Genomic DNA, 21,260 nt, shown 5'->3' with positions numbered 1-21,260 from the left:
ATTCCTCAGCGAATCCAGTAAGCCCTGCAGGCCACCTCCATGAATAGTTCTGTTATTTAAAGACCTTTTACTACCAAAGAAAGATGACAACAGCAAGTAACAGAGAGCTTTATTTTCATGTCGCTGCTCTAGCTTCATTCACCTGTTGTCAACAACCGGAGGGAGTTCTCCACAGCCCTTGATTCCTGAACTGTTCAACGTGTCAACAGTCACAAACACACTGACTTAAGGAGAAACAAGCAGCTCTTCTCTACAGACCACTGGGCACCCCAGGAAGGCGCAGCTCCCTGCTCCACCCCCGCCTCTTGGTGTCTGTGTCCAGCAGGAAGGACCCGGCAGGAGGCTGAATCCAAGCACTGCTCTCAGGTCACTCTATCCTCATCCCTGGATCCTCCAGGGGAAGAGAAAAAAAAAACAAAAAAAACAAAGAACCACCTGTTTTCCTGCTTTCCAAAATGGAGGGCCTTAACATCAACCAAAGTTACAAAACAAAAGCAAAACACAGGAGCTGGCTGGGAGCGGTGGCTTACACCTGTGGTCCCAACATTTCGGGAGGCCAAAGTGGGAGGACTGCCTGAGTTGCAGGAGTTCAAAACCAGCCTGGCCAATATGGCAAGACCCCATCTCTATAAAAAGTAAACAAAAATCAGCCAGGCATCACAGCACATGCCCGTAGTCCCATCTGCTCTGGAGGCTGAGGTGAAGACTGCTTGAGCCTAGGAGGGCAAGGCTGCGGTGAGCCAAGCTCATGCCACTGCACCCTAGCCTGGGAGACAGAGCAAGACCCTGTCTCAAAACAAAAACAAAAACAAAACCCCACATCACCTGCAAAGCCGTGCTGGGAGCTCAGCCATTTCCCACAGGCTTGCTTTTTCCTTGCCCCAGTGCCTTCTGGGAGGTTCTCCCCTTCCCCATCATCACGATTTCTCTCATCTTTCACTATGATGCAATTCAATAGGATGAATTCACTGAACTAGAAAAAGATAAAAAGAATCTAATCCTATGAAAACTCTGCTTTCAACATAACTCCAGGGAGGTGAATATTATAATCCTGGCACCCCGACATACACTACCCTCTGCACCCCATCCCTGCCTACATCCTCCTTTCTGGACACTTAGACGTCAGGTTCCCCAAGGGCCAGGTTCCAGGAAGAGCACCACGAGTTCCTTAGGAGAACTGGCGCTGCTCCGGCTCCTCTGACAACTGGGGCTGGCACTGTGGGCACCACCAGGTGACCCTCTGGAACCCACCTGGGGGCCCAAACGCCTCCTTCATGACCTGGTGGCCAGCAGGGCACTGTTCTTTCTGGTAGACCTGCGTGTGCTGCGGTCTGCCCTGGAACTTGCCCTGCAGCCAGGCTGTACTGAACTCCACCACGTGATCCACCAGGGCCTCCCGACGCGGGGCACTCAGGGCTGAACCCAGAGAAAGGGGATGGATCCCAGCTCTGTACAAGACTTCATTCTTAATGATGTTCCCTGAAATAAAGCAGGGGAGGGTAAGCGAAGGAGAAAGGACACATGGCACGATGAAACCATCCACAAAGTTAGCACGGCAGAAGTCAGCTCTTCCACGTCCTGTGGGACCCTGGGCAGGTCCGCGATCTCTGACTCCGCTTCTCTGTCTGTAAATTGGAGTTGACAATTCCTACCTTTAAGGTTGCTGTGAAGATGAAATGAAACTCATGCATGGCCCGTCATGGCAAATAGGCTATCAAAAAGGGGTCGGGCATCTGACTGCCTGCACTTGAATCCCAGCTCAAGCAGATCCTACCCACGTGACCCTGGCAAGCTCCTCAGTCTCAATTAGCTGCAGTTTCCTTATCTGTAAGGCAGGGATGGCTCACCTGGTTTTTGTGAGCAGTAAATGAGAATTCACTAAAAAACGCTGAGCACAGTGGCTGGTATGTAGAGTACTCAATAAATATTAACTGTTGTTATTATTTAAAATGTCGGCCTGGTGCCGTAGCTCATGTCTGTAATCCCAGCACTTTGAGAGGCAGAGGCGGGTGAATCACTTGAGGCCAGGAGTTCAAGACCAGCCTCGACAACATCGTGAACCCCATCTCTACCAAAAATACAAAAATTAGCCAGGCATGGTAGCACCTGCCTGTAATCCCAGCTACTCAGGTGGCTGAGGTATGAGAATCGCTTGAACTGGGAGGCAGAGGTTGCAGTAATCTGAGATTGTGCCACTGCACTCCAGCCTGGGCAACAGGGCGAGACTGTCTCAAAAAAAAATTTTTTTTTAATTAAAAACAAAATGTCAAGCATAGCTAGGCACAGTGGTTCATGCCTGTTATCCCAGCACTTCGGGAGGCAGAGGCAGGAGGATCGCTTGAGCCCACAAGTTGAAGACCAGCTGGGCAACATAGTGAGAGCCTGTCTCTACAAAAATTTTAAAAGTTAGTGAGACGTGGTGTCATGCACCTGTAGTCCCAGCTACTCAGGAGGCTGAGGTGGGAGGATCGCTTGAGCCACAGAGGTTGAGGCTGCAGTGGGTTGTGTCTATGCCACTGCACTCCGGCCTGGGCGACAGAGAGAGACCCTGTGTCAAAAAATAAAATAAAATGAAATACCAAGCATAATGCTCGTTATGTAGAAAGTGTTTGGGGAGGTGTTATCTTATGATTTTTCTACTCCTGCCTCATTCTCTGTGAAGCCAGCCTCGATCCCTCCTTCCAGAATCAGTAACTCTCTTTGGAATGTTCCAACCATACTCTTTCAGCTCCACCAGGCATTCATAGCAATCTTTCCTAACTCGCAGTGGACTGAGTCTGTGCTTGCTGGGACATTAAACAATGATCTCCTTAAGGAGAGATGGTGAGCGTGACAGAGGTCAAGTGAGTGTCTGTGTGTTTGGAGTGAGCAGGTGAAGGAAATTCTTGCTTTTTCCAAGAGCCTCATAGTCACACTCCTCATTACACACATCGATCTCTCCAGAATTCGTTGACAGAATACCTGGATTCACATCTCAGCTGCACCGTATACTAGAGATGCGTTCTCTGCTTCAGTTTCCTCATCTGAAGGAAGGGAAACCCACTATGACCATCCTATGGAACAGCACTAAGGACAAAAACATGTGCCTGGCACATCAGAGCTGCTTGGAAAACACTGGCCATTATTAATTACTACTGTTACTTTATTAGCTCTTGCCACATATACCCAAAAAGCCACTTCCGATGGCTCTTTGCTCCTGAGGGCACAGGGACTCCCATGGTCCTGACATGAAAATGCAAGGCTAGTGCCTGGTGCACCACCGGGCCTTCTCCGACCCTCGTGAGGGGAGGTGAGCAGGCAGCAAAGCCACATGTTGGATATGGAGGTGACTCTGTCACCACCAACTTGCCTGATTGCTTCAGCAGCCAATTTTGGGCACAATTATTCCCCTGCTGTGGGTAATAAGAATGGCACGCTCTCATAGTCCAGCTAATTAGCTGTCACATGTATTTTTGAAATTGTTCCTCTCTTCTCCCTATCCTGAAATGCTCACGGTTTCACTGCTCATGCCACTGCAATAGAGAGAGGGAAACTCTTCTTCACTCGTGTCTTGTAAGAACCCAGTGTAGACTGAGTCATCTCTGTGCATCCACCCAAGAGCAGCATCCTTTAGAACGTGCACTCACTCCTCTGGTAGTAGCCTGCACGACTTCAGTCCCTACAGATACGGGTCAGGCACCTCCTGTGTGCCAGGCACTGCACTGTGCTGTGGAGGGTACAGAGGTGCCCGAGACATGACCCTGCCCTTTAGGAGGCGATGTTCCAGCGCTGCTGGCAGAAGGCTCACAACTGATAACACAGTTAGGGTGTGGATTCTGAAGCCGAGAGACAAGCTAAAAACTGCCTGATCTAATACCCTCAGTCTAAAAACAAGGGAAGTAAAACAAAGGAGATTAAGCAAGTGGCACCTCAAGACCAACAGCACTGGCACAACTAGGGTGGGCCTCAGGTCTTGTGACTCCCACAGGAGCGACTTTTCCATGAAGCAAGTCTGTGGACTCACCCCTTTCCCATGAGTCATACCTAGCCCTGAGAAGTATCTCTGGTCCAGCAGTGTAATGCAGACAGGCTGCGCCTGGCCTAGAGCTTCTAAGGCTTGTCCTCGATGGAACTTCTCAGACAGGATGTCGCAGGCGGGTGTGACCACGGGGGAAGAGCTCCAAGACATCTGACAATTATAAAATGCCAGGAAGCCACCACCACCAAAGTACAGGACCAACCTGGGAAGAAAGAACAGGTCATATGTACACATCGCTGCCACAACATAGTCAGAGCACACTCTGTGGTCGGATCATACACACATCCCCACATCCCCACATCGTTACCATGATATAGTCACAGCACACTCTATGGTTGAATCATACACACATACACACATCCCCACACTGTTACCACGATATAGTCAGAGCACACTCTGTGGCTGGATCATACACACATCCCCACATCGTTACCACAATGTAGTCAGAGCACACTCTGTGGTCGGATCATACACACATACACACATCCCCACATCGTTACCATGATGTTGAGGTTGATATAGTCAGAGCACACTCTATGGTTGGATCATACACACATACACACATCCCTGACTTACAATGGTTCACTTTTAATTTTTGATTTTATAATGGTACAAAATCAATGCACACTCAGTAAAAGCCATACTTTGAGTACCTATAAAACCTTTCTTTTCAGTGCAGTATTCAGTAAATTACGTGAGATATTCAACATTTTATAAAACAAGCTTTGTGTTAGATGATTTTGCCCAACTGTAGGCTAATGTAATTGTTCTGAGCACATATAAGGTAGGTTAGGCTAAGCCAGGATGTTTGGTAGGCTAGGCATATTAGACGCATTTTTGACTTATAATTTTTTTTTGAGATGGAGTTTCATTCGCATCACCAGGCTGGAGTGCAGTGGCACTATCTTGGCTCACTGCAATCTCTGCCTCCTAGGTTCAGGCGATTCTCCTGCCTCAGCCTCCCGAGTAGCTGGGATTACAGGTGTATACCACCATACCTGGCTAATTTTTTGTACTTTTAGTAGAGATGGGGTTTCATCATGTTGGCCAGGCTGGTCTCAAACTCCTGACCTCAGGTGATCCACCTACCTCGGCCTCTAAAGTGCTGGGATTACAGGTGTGAGCCACCACACTTGACCTAATATTTTCAATATTCCATATATCCTTTCCATATAGAAAGGATATATAAAGCTAATTTTATTTATTTATTTATTTGGAGACAGGGTCTCGCTCTGTTGCCCAGGCTGGAGTGTAGTGGCACAATCACAGCCCACTGCAGTCTCAACCTCCCTGGCTCAAACTACCCTCCCACTTCAGCCTCCCAAGTAGCTGGGACTACAGGTATGCACCACCATACCTGGTTAATTTTATTTTTATTTTTTGTAGAAACAGGGTCTTGACTATGTTGCCCAGGCTGGTCTCTTACTCCTGGGCACAAGTGATCCTCCTGTCTCAGCCTCCCAAAGTGCTGGGATTACAGACAGGAGTCACTATGCCTGGCAAGCTAATATTATTTATTTCAAAGACCAACAAAGTAGATAAAACTCAGGCAAGCCTATTAAAGAAAAAAGAGACAAAGCAAAATAAATATAAAACATGTAAATGAGAAAAGAGACATAACCAGGTAAACAGAGATTTAAAAATAATGGCATGATGCACATTCACTCTATGGCAACATATCTGAAAACCTAGGGGTGAGCTTGCTTCGTGGAGAGCATTTCAATGCCTCCAGCTGGTGACTAATCCAGGACTCAGCAAAGGGCAGGCTCCTGATGATGAGAGGTTTGCTGGAGGTTCTAAGAAAACTTTCCTCATCTGAACTTCTAAAAATGATCTTCTCATCTTCTGGATTTTTCAGTGTAAATAAAATCCTGGAGCTGCAGTAGCCTTTTGCTGCTCGTCTAAGGACAAAACCAATGTGTGGAAAGTGCAAAGCCAGGAGAATCACATGAAGTCAGAACCTCAGAACTGCAACCCCAAAGCCCGCCCTCCTTCTGAACTTCCAGTCATGTGAGCCCAAAATCTCTGGACCACAGAAGCCCAAAGCATCCTATGGTACCTACATCATGCCACACAAAAAGACTACAGTTCTAAACATTTTTACAAGTTATAAAACTTCAGAAAATAGAAGTCATGTGACTTTCTCTGGGGGTAGAAGGGACCTTTTTTTTAGTAAAAGGGAAAGCCTATGAGCAACCAAGAAAAATACCCACCATTGACGACATACAAATTTCAAATCCCAAATGCCAACAGGCATCATAAGCTCAAAGGACAGAGGACAGACTTCAAACAATGCTGGCAACACATGTCACAAAAACAAACAGACTTTCGGTCCAAAGGCTTCAATAAATTGATAAGAAGTACACAAACAACCTAACATTCATGAGATTTCAGCTCACTAGCACTTTCCTAAGGCCATCAAATGTACAGCCCTAAGCATGTGCATTCCCTCTGAGCAGCAATTACTCCTCTGGAAATTGACACTGAGCATATGACCCTAAACCTAGAGTTTTATGCACAAAATGTTGATCTCAACATTCATAGATTAAAAACTGGGGCCAAGCATGGTGGCTCACGCCTGCAATCCCAGCATTTTGGGAGGCGGAGGCAGGCGGATCACTTGAGGCCAGGAGTTCCAGACCAGCCAGCCTGTCCAACATCATGCCACTGCACTCCAGCCTGGGCCAACAGAACAAGACTCCGTCTCAAAACAAACTAAGAAAACTCATCAAGCTGAACACTTAAGATCGGCATTCTATTGTATGTTAATTATATCTCAATAAAACATAAACACACAAACAGTATACTTAAAACTGGGAAAATCTTGTCCCTAAACTCAAAGCACACAAGTCAGGAGTCAGGCAGTAAAATGTTCTTCAGGGACAGTCCACTCTCAAGTGCCACATTTTTTGGGAAAATTCTCCCCATCTCCCAGCCACCTCTGGGTGCACAACCCTCTCCTGCGTGCAGACCACGGTCTACTTCCTGTCACTGGTAGATACAGAGGTGGCCTCTCTCCCCAAGACAGCAGGGCCGTGGGGGGCAGCCTGGACGTCCTCAGTGTGACCCCACTGCTTAAGTCCCAAACCCCATCAAGCAGGGCCCTATGACTATCAGAGCCCCTGAGAATCAGATGGCCACACCATTACCTCGGGGAAGGGTCCCTCCAGTCCCCCCTCTTGTTGGCTTTCTTGGCTCTGGAGAACTCGTTCACCCAAACGCTGCCAAACAAACCAAAGCTGACACGCAGCCACCTCCCAGCATCTCCTGCAGGGGCGTCTCCCTCCAAACACTCAGATTCATCCTCTCCCTGGGGGTTGAGCTCTGCAGACTGTGAGGATCCATCAGGCGTCTTTTGCCCACTGGGCTCCCCGGCCTGCTTTGGGTCCGCAGCCCCTTCCTTCTGCGCTTCTTTTTGTGGAGGCTCTGGCGGTGGGCTGCTGCCAGGGGCCTCCATTTCTTCATCTGGATCAAATCTAAGGAATAATTTCTTTCCATGGACCTAGAAAAAATGAACAGAGATCTAAGCCTTACAGACCCAGAGGGGAACGGGCGAATGCAGATATTTATCCTATAGCAAAGGTCTTCCTTCTCGCCCCTCGCAGGGAGCCTTCCCAAATGGAGTCTTGGGGTTCTGCCTTTTGCTCTTTTGCTCCAGTGGTGTGAGCAGTTCGCATGTGGTTTTCAAAGTGACTGGGAGCAAGTAGACTTGGTTGGCAGGAAACTGACCCATGCTAGATGGCAGGACCACCCTGGACAACCTGAGGGGAATCGCTCCCAATTTTTCCATGCAGTAGCTAAGAAATGAACATAAGCTGTCATTCCTTCATTCCATTCATAATACATTTTCTATGCCAGAAATAAGTAGTGCATGGGAATGCACACACAGAGCAGCTAAAGACAGCACACTATAAAACTGGGTACCCCACGCTACCCCCTCCACCAGTGCATTGGACTTAATAAGAAAACTGTAATCAATAAAAATTAGATAGTGAAACAAAAATTGACCAATGAATCAAATCACCACTGTAAAATGTACAAGGCAAAGGACCCACCTTACCTCACTGAAAAGGATTTCAGTAGAAGAAAATAAATACAGAAAATGTGTGTTAAAGGATGTTCTGGCTGCTTTGAGTTTATTTTCTTTTTTTTTTTTTCCAGATGGAATCTCGCCTAGACTGGAGTGCAGTGGCACCATCTTGGCTCACTGTAGCCCCCATCTCCTGGGTTCAAGCGATTCTCTTGCCTCAGCTTCCCAAGTAGCTGGGACTATAGGTGAACACCACCACACCCAGCTAATTTTTATTTATTTAGTAGAGACGGGGTCTCACCGCATTAGTAAGGTTGGTCTCGAACTCCTGACCTCAAGTGATCTGCCTGTCTTGGCCTCCCAAAGTGTTGGGATTCCAGGCATGAGCCACCACACCCAGCCTTTGCTTTGAGTTTATTTTCATGTTACACCTCCTGATATGCAGTATGTATGTCTAGATTCCAGGATGTGTCGGTTCTACACAGCCTGAAATTCGGGCTGTCTTTCAAAGAGTATAAGCCAAAGCATCTGGCATTAATACCGGAAACGCCTGTGTCACTTTTTTGACCGCTTACAGGTCTGTGCTTAAAGATCACTGTTCTGGGCCGGGCGCGGTGGCTCAAGCCTGTAATCCCAGCACTTTGGGAGGCCGAGGTGGGCGGATCACGAGGTCAGGAGATCGAGACCATCCTGGCTGACACAGTGAAACCCCGTCTCTACTAAAAAATACAAAAAAACTAGCCGGGCGAGGTGGCGGGCGCCTGTAGTCCCAGCTACTCGGGAGGCTGAGGCAGGAGAATGGCGTGAACCCGGGAGGCGGAGCTTGCAGTGAGCCAAGATCACGCCACTGCACTCCAGCCTGGGCGGCAGAGCGAGACTCTGTCTCAAAAAAAAAAAAAAAAAAAAGATCACTGTTCTGATACGATCTTTACTTGTTAATTAGCATACAAATTAATCTTGAAATCCTCTACACAAAAGAGCATTACCTTTCGAAATAATCCCAGAATAGCTTATCTGTAAATCTGAGCACAGATTGTTATTTGCTACGTATTAGAAATGGTTTAACTGACCTACATAAAAAAAAATTGAGCAAGGATTTAAGTGAGCATAATAGAATCTGCTGCAGAAAATATTTCTTGGTATAAATTCACCAATGTTGATATAATTCTGATGAAAATAACTGTCAAATGCCCATGATGATCAAAAGATTTACTAGGTCAATAATATCTAGGTCAAGATGTCCTCATACCCTCTCCAACTATGGCAATTTCTACTGTCCCTCTTTTAGGTTCCTGTGACATTGCAGCCACTTCAGTTCGCTAATCATTAATTAAGCTTATTCAATGTGCCTGGCAGTGTGCTAGGCTCCAAGGGCAAACAGATGAGTAAGGCTCTGCAATGGTTTGAATGTGTTCCCCAAAAAGTATGTGTCAGAAACTTCATCCCCAATGGAACAGTGGTAAGAGACGGCCCCTTTGAAATTAGGCCATAGGGCTCTGAGCTCCCGGATGGAATAATGCCCATTGCAAATGACACGGCAAGATGCCAATGCCATGCCCTTGGACTTTGCAGATTCCAGAACTGTGAGCTCTATAGACTTCTATTGTTTATAAATTACCCAGTCTCAAGTATTCTGTAATAGCAGCAAAAATAGATTACAACAATCTCCAATGTTCCCTTATCTGTAACATGGGTGAACTTTGAGGACTTTATACCAAGTGAAATAAGCCAGTCCAAAAAACTCCAAATACTGTATAACTGTATAATTCCACTGATATGAGGTAGCTGGGGGAGTACAATTCATAGAGACAGAAAGTAGAAAGGCGATTGCCAGGAGCTGCAGGAAGGGAGGAAAAGGAGAGTTAGTGTTCAACAGGTATGGCGTTTCAGCTTGGGGAGATAAAAAAGTTCAGGCAAACTGTTACACAACGTGAATATACTTAACATTACTGAACTATATACTTTAAAATGGTTAAGACAGTAAATTTTGTTATGTGTTTTTCATCACAATTTAAAAAAAAATTTAAAAGGCGGGTGGGCGCGGTGGCTCACGCCTGTAATCTCAGCACTTTGGGAGGCCAAGGCTGGCGGATCACGAGGTCAGTAGATCGAGACCATGGTGAAAGCCCGTCTCTACTAAAAATACAAAAAAATTAGCCGGGCGCTGTGACGGGCGCCTGTAGTCCCAGCTATTCGGGAGGCTGAGGCAGGAGAATGGTGTGAATCCGGGAGGTGGAGCTTGCAGTGAGCCGAGATTGCACCACTGCACTCCAGCCTGGGCGACAGAGCGAGACTCCATCTCAAAAAAAAAAAAAAAAAAAATTTAAAAGGCGGTGGGGGTGGGCGGGGGGACAAGTATGAAAACAGATACTACAAGAGCATGGAGAAAAGTGTGGGTAGGCCAGGCACAGTGGCTCATGCCTGTAATCCCTGCACTCTGGAAGCCAAGATAAGAGGATTGCCTGAGCCCAGGAGTTCGAGACCAGCCTGGGTAACAAAGTGAAACCCCCATCTGTACAAAAAAAAAGAAAAGAAAAGTGTGGGTAGAAGCAGAGGTAGCACACAGAAGAAGAGTCTACAGCATGAGGGGAAGCTGGCAGTTACCTGGGCTGGGCTTCACAAGAAGAGTGGAAGGCAGAGGAGACAGGGAGTCCCCAGCTGAGGGGACACACCTGAACGCAGAGGCGGAAACCCCATACTGGGAGGGGGAGCTCCTGGTCAGACACAGCAGCTAGGGCATGCGCTGTTAGCACTGCTCCCAACAAACCCGCTATAGGAACCAAAGAGCTCTAAACCCTCGGAGGTTTAGAGGGTTTAAATCAAGAGGAGCAGCAGACAGGAGATACAAATTCCCTCCAGAAGATGAGGAACAGGCACAGGAAGGGTAACTGACGAGGCAGAGCAGAGACCCCTGCTGCAGCAGAGGGGGACCCCAAGGAAGAGGCAACCCAGGGAACCTACCCACCCTGAACCCAGGTGAGCTGGAGATAGGCCCCAGGTGCTATGGCAAGAGGTTAAAAATGGAAGGATTAGTCCTCATACACTGCTGGAGGGACGATAAAATGGTGCACCTGCTTTGGAAAACACTACAGAAGACACTAAAAAAGTTAAACGTACTATATGGTCCAGCAATTTCACTCCTAGGAATAGTCTCAAGAGAAATGGAAACATATGTCTACACCAATGCTTGCACGTGAATGCCCACCGCAGCATTATCCATAGAAGTCAAAGAGTCGAAACAATCCGAATGTCCATCAACTGATGACCGGACATCACTGACTATAAAATGTATGATATGGTTTGGCTGTGTCCCCACCCAAATCTCATCTTGAATTTTAGCTCCTATAATTCCCATGTGTTGTTGGGGGGACCTGATGGGAGGTAACTGAATCATGGGGGTGGGTTTTTTCCCATGCTGTTCCCATGATAGTAAATCTTACAAGATCTGATGGTTTTATAAAGGGCAGTTCCCCTGCACATGCTCTCTCTTGCCTGCTGCCATGTAAGACATGCCTTTGCTTCTCCTTTGCCTTCCACCATGATTGTGAGGACTCCCCAGACATGTGGAACTGTGAGTCCATTAAAACTCTTCCCTTTATAAATTACCCAGTCTTGGTTATGTCTTTATCAGCAGCATGAGAACAGACTAATACTGTAAACTGGTATCCGGAGTGGGGCACTGCTGTAAAGACACCCCAAAATGTGGAAGCAACTTTGGAACTGGTTAACAGGCAGAGGTTGGAACAGTCTGGAGGGCTCAGAAGACAGGAAAATGTGGGAAAGTTTGGAACTTCCTAGAGACCTGTTGAATGGTTTTGATCAAAATGCTGACAGTGATATGGACAATAAGGCACAGGCTGAGGTGGTTTCAGACGGAGATGAGAAACTTGTTGGGAACTAGAGTAAAGGTGACTCTTGCTGTGCTAAGAGACTGGTGGCATTTTGCCCCTGCCCTAGAGATCTATGGAACTTTGAACTTGAGAGACATGATTATGGTATCTGGTGAAAGAAATTTCTTTCTTTTTTTTTTTTTTTTGAGACAGAGTCTTACCCTGTCGCCCAGGCTGGAGTGCAGTGGCATGATCTGGGCTCACTGCATCCTCTGCCTCCCAGATTCAAGTGATTCTCCTGCCTCAGCCTCCTGAGTAGCTGGGACTACAGGTGCCTGCCACCATGCCTGGCTAATTTTTGTATTTTTAGTAGAGACAGGGTTTCACCAGATTGGCCAGGCTGGTCTCAAACTCCTGACCTTGTGATCTGCCTGCCTCGGCCTCCCAAAGTGCTGGGATTATAGGCATGAGCCACCACGCCCAGCTGGTGAAAGAAATTTCTAAGTGGCAAAGCATTCAAGAGGAAGCAGAGCACAAAAGTTTGAAAAATTTGCAGCCTGATGATGCAGTAGAAAAGAAAAACCCATTTTCTGGGGAGAAATTCAAGCTGGCTGCAGAAATTTGCATAAGTAACTAGAAGTCAAATGCTAATCACCAAGCCAACAAAGAAAATGTCTCCACAGCATGTCAGAGACCTTCATGGCAGCCCCTCCCATGACAGGTCCAGATGCCTAGAAGGAAAAAATGGTTTCCTGGGCCAGGTCCAGGCCTCATTGCTGTATGCAGCCTAGGGGCTTGGTGCCCTGTGTCCCAGCCCCTCCAGCCATGGCTAAAAAGGGCCAATGCACAACCCAGGCTGCTGCTTCAGAGGGTACAAGCCCCAAGCCTTGGTGGTTTACATGTGGTGTTGAGCCTGCGGGTGCTCAGAAGTTAAGAATAGAGGTTTGGAAACCTTCACCTAGATTTCTGAGGATGTTGGAAACAACAGGATGTCCAGGCAGAGGTGTGCTGCAGGGGCAGAGCCCTCATTGAGAACCTCTACTAGGGCAGTGCAGAAGGAAAACACAGGGTTAGAGCCCCAGGGCAGAGTGCTCACTGGGGCACTGCCTAGTAGAGCTGTGAGAAGAGGGCCACTGTGCTCCAGACCCCAGAATGGTGCCAATGTAAAAGGGGCCAATGTACAACTCAGGCTGCTGCTTCAGAGGGTACAAGCCCCAAGCCTTGGCGGTGTACATGTGGTGTTGAGCCTGCGGGTGCTCAGAAGTTAAGAATGGAGGTTTGGGCCGGGCGCGGTGGCTCAAGCCTGTAATCCCAGCACTTTGGGAGGCCAAGACGGGCGGATCACGAGGTCAGGAGATCGAGACCATCTTGGCTAACACGGTGAAACCCCGTCTCTACTAAAAAAAAATACAAAAAACTAGCTGGGCGAGGTGGCGAGCGCCTGTAGTCCCAGCTACTCGGGAGGCTGAGGCAGGAGAATGGCGTAAACCCAGGAGGCGGAGCTTGCAGTGAGCAGAGGTCCGGCCACTGCACTCCAGCCTGGGTGACAGAGCGAGACTCCGTCTCAAAAAAAAAAAAAAAAAAAAAAAAAAAAAGAATGGAGGTTTGGGAACCTCCACCTAGATTTCTGAGGGTGTATGGAAACGCCTGGATGTCCAGGCAGAGGTGTATTGCAGGGGTGGAACCCTCATTGAGAACGTCTGCTAGGGCAGTGCAGAAGGGAAATGCGGGGTTAGAGCCCCGGAGCAGAGTTCCCACTGGGGCACTGCCTAGTAAAGCTATGAGAAGAGGGCCACTGTCCTCCAGACCTCAGAATGGTAGATCCACTGACAGCTTGCAGCCTGCTCTGGAAAACCCACAGACCCTCAATGCCAGCCTGTGAAAGCAGCCAGGATGAGGGACTGTACCCTACAAAGCCACAGAGGCAAAGCTGCCCAAGGTCGTGGGAGTCTACCTCTTACATCAGCGTGCCCTGGATGAGAGACATGGAGTCAAAGATCATTTTGGAGCTTTAAGATTTGACTGCCTTGCCGGATTTCAGACTCGCATGGGGCCTGTAGCTCCTTTGTTTTGGCCAATTTCTCCCATTTGAAACAGGTGTATTTACCCAATGCCTGTACCCCCATTGTATTTAGGAAGTAACTAACTTGCTTTTGATTTTACAGGCCCATAGGTGAAAGGAACTTGCCTTTTCTCAGATGAGACTTTGGACTGTGGCCTTTTAAATTAATGCTGAAATGAATTAAGACTTTTGGGGACTGTTGCGAAGGCATGATTGGTTGTGAAATGTGAGGACATGTGCTTTGGAAGGGGCTGGGGGTGGAATAATATGGTTTGGCTGTGTCCCCAAATCTCATTATAACTCCCATGATTCCCATGTGTTATGAGACGGACCCAGTGGGAGGTAATTGAATCATGGGGGCTGTTCTCGTGATAGTAAATAAGTTTTGAGATCTGATGGTTGTTTTTGTTTTTGTTTTTGTTTTTATTTTTAAGATGGAGTCTCGCTCTGCTGCCGAGGCTCGAGTGCAGTGGTGCGATCTCAGCTCACTGCAACCTCTGTCACCTGGGTTCAAGCAATTCTCCTGCCTCAGCCTCCCAAGTAGCTGAGATTACAGGTGCCTGCCACCATGCCCAGCTAATGTGTGCATCTTTAGTAGAGATGGGGTTTCAACATGTTGGCCACTCTGGTCCCAAACTCCTGACCTCAGGCGATCTGCCCACCTCTGCCTTCCAAAGTGCTGGGATTACAGGCATGAGCCACTGCACCTGGCCTGATGGTTTTATAAATGGTAATTCCCCTGCACAAGCTCTCCTGCCTTCCACCATGTAGGATGTGTCTTTGTTTCCCCTTCGCCTTCTGCCATAATTGCAAGGCCTCCCCAGCAACGCAGAACTGTGAGTCCGTTAAACCTCTTTCCTTAATAAATTACCCAGTCTTGGAAGGGGAGAGTGGAAGGAGCTTGTTTTCCAATGTTGCTCCTATACCACCCTGGACTGTTCCATTACCGGAGTGGAGGGGGAAACCCTGAGTTGTAGCAGTCGTTTTTTTCAGTCTGTTACGAGTAATCCAATACGACTCCTGATACAGAAAATGGAGAGCTGACAAGGAAAGGATGTGCCAGACAAACAGATGGCACAGGGTGGAGCCAAGCTCTCTCCTGCCTCATCAACTTGTCCTGCTCACTCTACCTCCATCAGCCTGCCTGTAACTGCTTCTCAAGCCTGAAATGCCCTTTCCTCCCTCTTCAGTCCACCAAAATCCTTCAGCCTTCAAGGCCCAACTCAAGTCCTACCTCCCGCGCATCATCTCCAGGCCACTGGGACCTCTTCCTATCAGGGCCATTACCTGGGCCTTCATCATGTGCTCTGCCCTCCCCATTTAGTGTAGCTTAATAGTGTGGCCTGCGTCGACACAGGCCCTATGTTCTCAATGCAATTCTAAGTTCCTAGCGTCAGGGATCCACCGACAGGGAGAAGCAGGGAAGGGCGCTCACTTCAAAGCACTGCCAGGCAGCCCCCAAGGTTCCCTGCAACCTTAGGTTCCCTGCAACATGGGCTTTTGCTTGGTTTACTGGGAAAGAAGCTCCCAGTCCCGTCTACAGGTTCCTTCACTGCACATCCATCTGTCCACCCACCCACTTGCGATATATTCTCTTACAGCCAGCTCTGCGGCAGACACCCTGGTAAGTGCTGGGGATCCAGAGACAAGAGACATAATCCTGCCCCTGCAAACCTCGCAGGACAGTGTGTACAAACAGGCCACAGTCCTGGAGGCCATGGGGTCCTGGGATCTCACCTTTTCCTTGCCAGCCACCTAAGTTTGTGCTAAGTACTCCCTTCTCCGAGCCTCAGTCTCCAAAGGAATCAACTATGGGTAAAGGGCTACAAGATCTCTTCCAGTTCTAACAAAAAACAGTTTTAAAACCTCTGTGTGTATGTGTTGCAGGGGTGGGGGGTGAGGGCAAGATGCAAGAAAGGGAACTAGTACTTATGGTGTGCCCATTATGTGCCAGGCATAAAGTCTACTTAAAACAATTTTAAGAGGTCAATGGCTTATCTCCATTCTACAATAGAAGAAAGAGCTAAGAGATGAACGTGCTTAAGAGCACACGGCTAAGCAGCAGCAGAGCTCATGAGTTCATCCGCAGGCACCGCCCCGTGCTTCCTATGTGCCAGCACTCAGCTAGGTGCTAGGGGCACAATACAGGCAAGGAGCAGCCCCTGCCCTCTGCATCTGTCCTCGCCCCTCAACAAGCAGAACAACGCAGTAAAAAGGGAAGGAGAACAGGGAGGAAGTACACGATGTCCTGGAGGCACAGAGATGGAGTCTCCTCCCCACGTAAAGCAGACAGGGCAGGCTTCTCTGAGGATGCAGTGGCCAAGTGGAAGCTGGAAGACCAGGAATAACCATTATAAACTGAGGGGACAGGGGCAGAGTTGGGAGAAAAAGGAAGAAGTGCTTGAGCAGGAGGCAGCAAGTCAAAACTACGGACAGAAAGACTAACAAGAGCTACAGGCAGTTCCGTCGATCAGAAGACAGGTTTGGGGCAGGATAAGAAGGCTAGAGAGGGAGGCAGGGGTCAGAAAACAGGGAGCCCCGTGAGCCCCTGGAAGGATGAGCTGCTTTTAACCTAGATCTGAAGGTTCTGCTCTTTTCTTTCTTTTTTTTTTTTTGACAGAGTCTCACTCTGTCACCCAGGCTGAAGTACAGTGGCACTATCTCGGCTCACTACAACCTCCGCCTCCCGGGTTCAAGCGATTCTCCTGCCTCAGCCTCCCGAGTAGTTGGGATTACAGGCGCCCACCACCACACCCAGCCAATTTTTGTATTTTTAATAGAGATGGGGTTTCACCATGTTGGCCAGGATGGTCTTGAACTCCTGACCTCGTGATCCGCCTGCCTCAGCCTCCCAAAGTGCTGGGATTACAGGCATGAGTCACCACACCTAGCCGGTTCTGCTCTTTCCTTAATTCTCCGCTGGCTCAGGGGAATTGAACACAGTTCCCAGCCAAAGGTGCCCATCAGCTGTGGCTGGAGAGAACAGAAGCATTCCAGACCCTCTGGAATCAGGGTCTCCAGCTCATGTACACATGTTCTTTACAGTTCTACAGTCCACAGCAAGATCTACTTCCGGCTGAGACACATGAGATTGAAAGACGGAGCTGCATGGAGTCCGAGCTTGGTGGTTCCGGACTCAGGGAAGTGACACCCTGAGACATGTGGGGATAGATCCTAGGGGAGGCGCAGGATGTGCGACAGAGCCAGCTCTTCAGAGGAGGACTGCCTCACCTGGGTGTCCTGGAGCCACAGAGACTGCAGGCCGGCAGGCTGTAGCTTCTTACTGCTGCCCCCTGTCTTGACCACCTGCTGGCCCACAAAGGGGGAGATCAAATGGTGAAATTTCCTCACCAACGGCCCTTCTGGCATCCCTGTGGGCAGAAATGGGCAAAAGAGGCCACGGATTTAGCTCATTTATCTCTAGCATCTCTAACCACGCCGCCATTTTTGCTGCCAACTAAATTTAAGAGCAAATATGGCCAAAAAGGGAGTGTGGCTGCAAGGGGGTCAGATCATAGAGAAGACCAGCTGCGGCAGGGTGTGGCAAACTTAGCAGTAAAGGCAGCCCCTCTTACCCTTCTTCATGCAGCAAACACTTATTAAGCACCAACAGTGTGCTAGGCAGCACATCATGGGCACCATCCACTTTATTCCTGAGTGGCCACTGCCACACCAGGAGCTGGCCCTTGTTACTTTTCGCCTGGACTGTGAGCCTCTAACACCTCCTGACTTTCTCTGCGCCCCCTCCTCCCGCTCTCAAAAAAAAACAGCCATTCTGACCCACTGCTGCTGCCTGATTTCCCACTTTTGAAGGGACTGGATACTGCCCTCCAGGACCACCGACCACTCACATGGGGGAGGTGTGCACGGGACGACCAATATGCGGACAGAGCTCAGAATCATAAGTGAGACTCCCAGCCATGTAGTTAAGCCCAGCTTAACTTCAGACAGTTATCTCTGATCACTGAGAAAAGCTGTGGTTCTGTTTTAATGACCATGCAGGGCTCCCAGGGCCACCTCTACTCTCCCTGCCCCAAATCATCCCCGTCCACTGAGAGCTGCCTACATAAGAGTCTGAGTGGTCTACACCTGGGCTGCTAGGGCAGAGGAGACCCCCAGTCTCAGCCAGGGCAGCTGCCTAACCACCTGTTCCTGCACCAGCCTCTTTATAAGTTATGATGAAAATCGAAAAGAACTAAGTAGATATCCGGCACATGGTAGCAATTATATTTCAGTGATCCTAAAAAACAGTTTAGAATACTTTTAAAATCTCAGAAAGGGGGATGGCTCACAATCTGAGCATTCTCATAGTTTCGGCAGCAACACATTCAATAACGTGCATCTTACACTCGCTGGTGCCGATTCACTGAGAGGTTCTATTTCCCCTCAGCAGGCTTTCGAGACACTCTACAGGGAATCCTCACACAACCTCCAGGCTGGAAGGAGACGTGCCAAACGCTGCTGACCATAACCAGTTGGAAGCCTGATCCTCTACTACGCGGAAGCTTCTGGAAAAGCCTTCGTCTGAAATGCACCAAGTCCTTAAAAGCTCTGGACACGTGGGCATGTTTCCTGTAGGGATTTTTATGGAGATGGACGGTGGGAAGCAAGCCGCCTCTGCAACAGCCTTGAAAGATGAAACGCGGGGCCGGAAGTGGTGGCTCACGGCTGTAATCCCAGCACTTTGGGAGGCCGAGGCGGGCGGATCACGACGTCAGGAGATCGAGACCATCCCGGCTAAGACGGTGAAACACCGTCTCTACTAAAAAAAATACAAAAAATTAGCCGGGCGTGGTAGCGGGCACCTGTAGTCCCAGCTACTCGGGAGGCTGAGGCAGGAGAATGGCATGAACCTGGGAGGCGGAGCTTGCAGTGAGCCGAGATCGCGCCACTGCACTCCAGCCTGCGCGACAGAGCGAGACTCCGCATCAAAAAAAAACAAAAAACAAAAAAACAAAAAAACAAACCAGATGAGACGCGGAAGGGGCTTCGAAGAGTCTGCGGATGCCGCGCCCCATCCTCGGGCCCTCCCTGCCCGCGGGCTACCGAGGAGCTCGAGGTTGGCTCTGCGCCAGCCAGGGAAGGGGAGGGGTGTCTTCGCCGTTCTCTTCCGAGTGCCCGAGGGGGGTCTAAGACCACTGCTTTCCCAACTCTGACTCGGTGTGTGGGGAGAGGGGCGCAAACGCGGGCCTGAGGGTCACTGGGGTCCTCCAGACGTGGGCAGCACCTCCGCAGGCTGCCGAGACGGAGGAGGGCCCCGCGCCCGCCCTCCCTTCCTGTCCCCTCCCGACTACTCCGCGAGGCCGCAGATCTACCGGAGAGCGGACGGCTGCACTCACCGGCTCCGGGTGGGTGGCACCTCGGCCTGACCCAGCACCGCTGCGCAGCCCGCACAGCCGCTCCAGCTGGGGGCGGAGATTTCCCGGGGAAGCGGCCCACAAAGGCTAAGTCCTCCTCGGGGACGCCCCTGTAGGTGGAGGTTGCGGGGCTCCTCCCCTAAGTGGGCGTGGACTCCGGCCTGAAGGCAGTGGCTGGGCTCGTAGCTACGCCCCGGGGTGCGCGCAGGCGCGGGGCTTATCCCCTGGAACGCGGGTCGAGGCTGCTCACTTGTGGGTGGGCGAGGGGTTCTGTCCCGGGGGTCTCTGGAGGCGGAGCTGCGTTACAGGGTCGGAAGTGAAAGCCGCGGTGGAAGAAGGGTGCAGGCTGAGACTAACATTGAAGAGATACTCTTTGGCGGAGGAGACAGTCTCGCTCTGTCGCCCAGGCTGGAGTGCAATGGCGCCATCTCGGCTCACTGCAACCTCGGCCTCCTGGGCTTAAGCGATTCTCCTGCGTCAGCCTCCCGAGTAGCTGGGCTTACTGGAGCCCGGCTAATTTTTATATTTTTAGTAGAGACCGGGTTTCACCATGTTGGCCAGGCTGGTCTTGAACTCCTAATCTCAGGTGATCCGCCCGCCTCGGCCTCCCAAAGTGCTGGGATTACAGGCGTGAGCCACCGCACCCGGCCCTTTTGGAACATTTCTTGTCTCAAGGAGACAGTTGTCGGGAAAAGTTAACCCTCTTAGCCAGTGGGTCGGAATGGGACAGCCTGGGTGTTCCCACAATGGCAAGCCTTTCGGTGGGTTGTGCTTTGCCTCCGAGCCTAATGAAGTATGGTGCAAGGGAAACAGGTGGTCAAGACTCTTGAAATGTTGAATGGGTGGGATTTTTTTGCTTTCTATTATTTGGATATTATTACTTGAATTTTTACTATAAGCAAATTTTGCTTAAAATATTTGTGTATTAAATTTTTTATTTCAAAGAATAAAAGATAAAACAATAGGCTGTTTAAAGATACATGTTTTCTTGTCTTTAGTTCTCGAAGGAGAACTCCCCAGCGCTTTCCAGGAAGTTGGGAGGAAAGTTTGAGGAACTCCCCAGCAGGTGTTCAGGAAGTAGGCTGGGGTGAAGTCACCATGGACCGTAGCTGAGGGGGCCCTGGGGAAGGACTTGGTCAGCACAGGGAGACAAGCCCAGCCCACCACCGTCAGAGACATAGTTGTGTCCTACTGATTGAGAGGGACGGTACAAGTGGCCTTCCCACAGGGGTCACCTACTGAACAGATTAGGGCAGGAGGTGAGGAGAGGGAGGCCTGGGGAGGCCTAGGGCATAAGGTTCTCATCTAGAAAGGCATCTGGAGGCAGAGGGGATGAGGTTGGAGGGTATGGGGTTTGCAGGAGGCATCCCTTGGAGAGCCTCTGGTCCCCCTCTTTCTATATCTAGCCTTTTCTGGAGAATAATGTCCCCACCCCTCCCAGGATGCCCCTGCTATAGATCAGGCTCACCACAATGGTAGCTTCTGGAACCCCTAGCTTCCCTTTCTGTAGACTGGCTGAACTGGGAGGGAAGCCATAGCCATAATTCTCACCTCACCTGGTGGAATGAATGCCTGGTGCCTAAAGGGGTTCTTCTGAGGCCAAGGGGCTATGCAATTGGAAATCAGATGATGATTATTGTTCATTGAGCACATACTATGTGCAAAACACTGTTGTGAGCGCTTTGCATATATTGCTTCATTATTAGTTTTGGGGATACAAGCAAGTCACAGTATCTCTGACTTTATTCATTAAATGGGATATCTATTAAATGGTGTTATAGAAATATTACAAAGCCACACTTCTCAAACTTCAATGTGCCTATGAATCCCTTGGGAACCTTGTTTAAATGCAGATTCTAAAGTCTATACCAGGCCCAAGATGTTGCCTTTCCAGCAAGCTGCTGGGTAATGCTGATGCTGTTGATCTAGGGGCCACATTTTTTTTTTTTTTTTTTTCTGTGAT

General features: G+C 49.3%; 1 protein-coding gene across 4 annotated transcripts; it reads right to left on the bottom strand.

Moving 5' to 3' along the window:
- Positions 1-93: 93 nt before the first annotated feature.
- LOC105491186 (nei like DNA glycosylase 2) lies at positions 94-19,431 on the bottom strand. Of its 4 annotated transcripts, none has more exons than XM_011757356.3 (5): positions 19,280-19,431; positions 17,172-17,311; positions 7,168-7,520; positions 4,024-4,220; positions 94-1,479 (listed from the first exon to the last, which is right to left on the bottom strand). In XM_011757356.3, exons 2-5 carry the CDS (start codon positions 17,307-17,309, stop codon positions 1,169-1,171), a joined length of 999 nt encoding a protein of 332 aa, XP_011755658.1. In that variant the 5' UTR covers positions 17,310-17,311; positions 19,280-19,431; the 3' UTR covers positions 94-1,168. The 4 variants fall into 4 exon arrangements, with proteins under 4 accessions (XP_011755658.1, XP_011755659.1, XP_011755660.1 ...); XM_011757357.3 differs by lacking the exon at positions 19,280-19,431 and adding an exon at positions 18,407-18,688; XM_011757358.3 differs by lacking the exon at positions 19,280-19,431 and adding an exon at positions 18,288-18,401.
- Positions 19,432-21,260: the final 1,829 nt, after the last annotated feature.

The sequence above is a fragment of the Macaca nemestrina genome, chromosome 8 (genome assembly GCF_043159975.1).
Source record: "Macaca nemestrina isolate mMacNem1 chromosome 8, mMacNem.hap1, whole genome shotgun sequence".
In the NCBI taxonomy this organism is placed as follows: domain Eukaryota; kingdom Metazoa; phylum Chordata; class Mammalia; order Primates; family Cercopithecidae; genus Macaca; species Macaca nemestrina.
The sequence above is the reverse complement of the archived record's forward strand: the minus strand, read 5'-3'. Positions and strand labels throughout refer to the sequence as shown.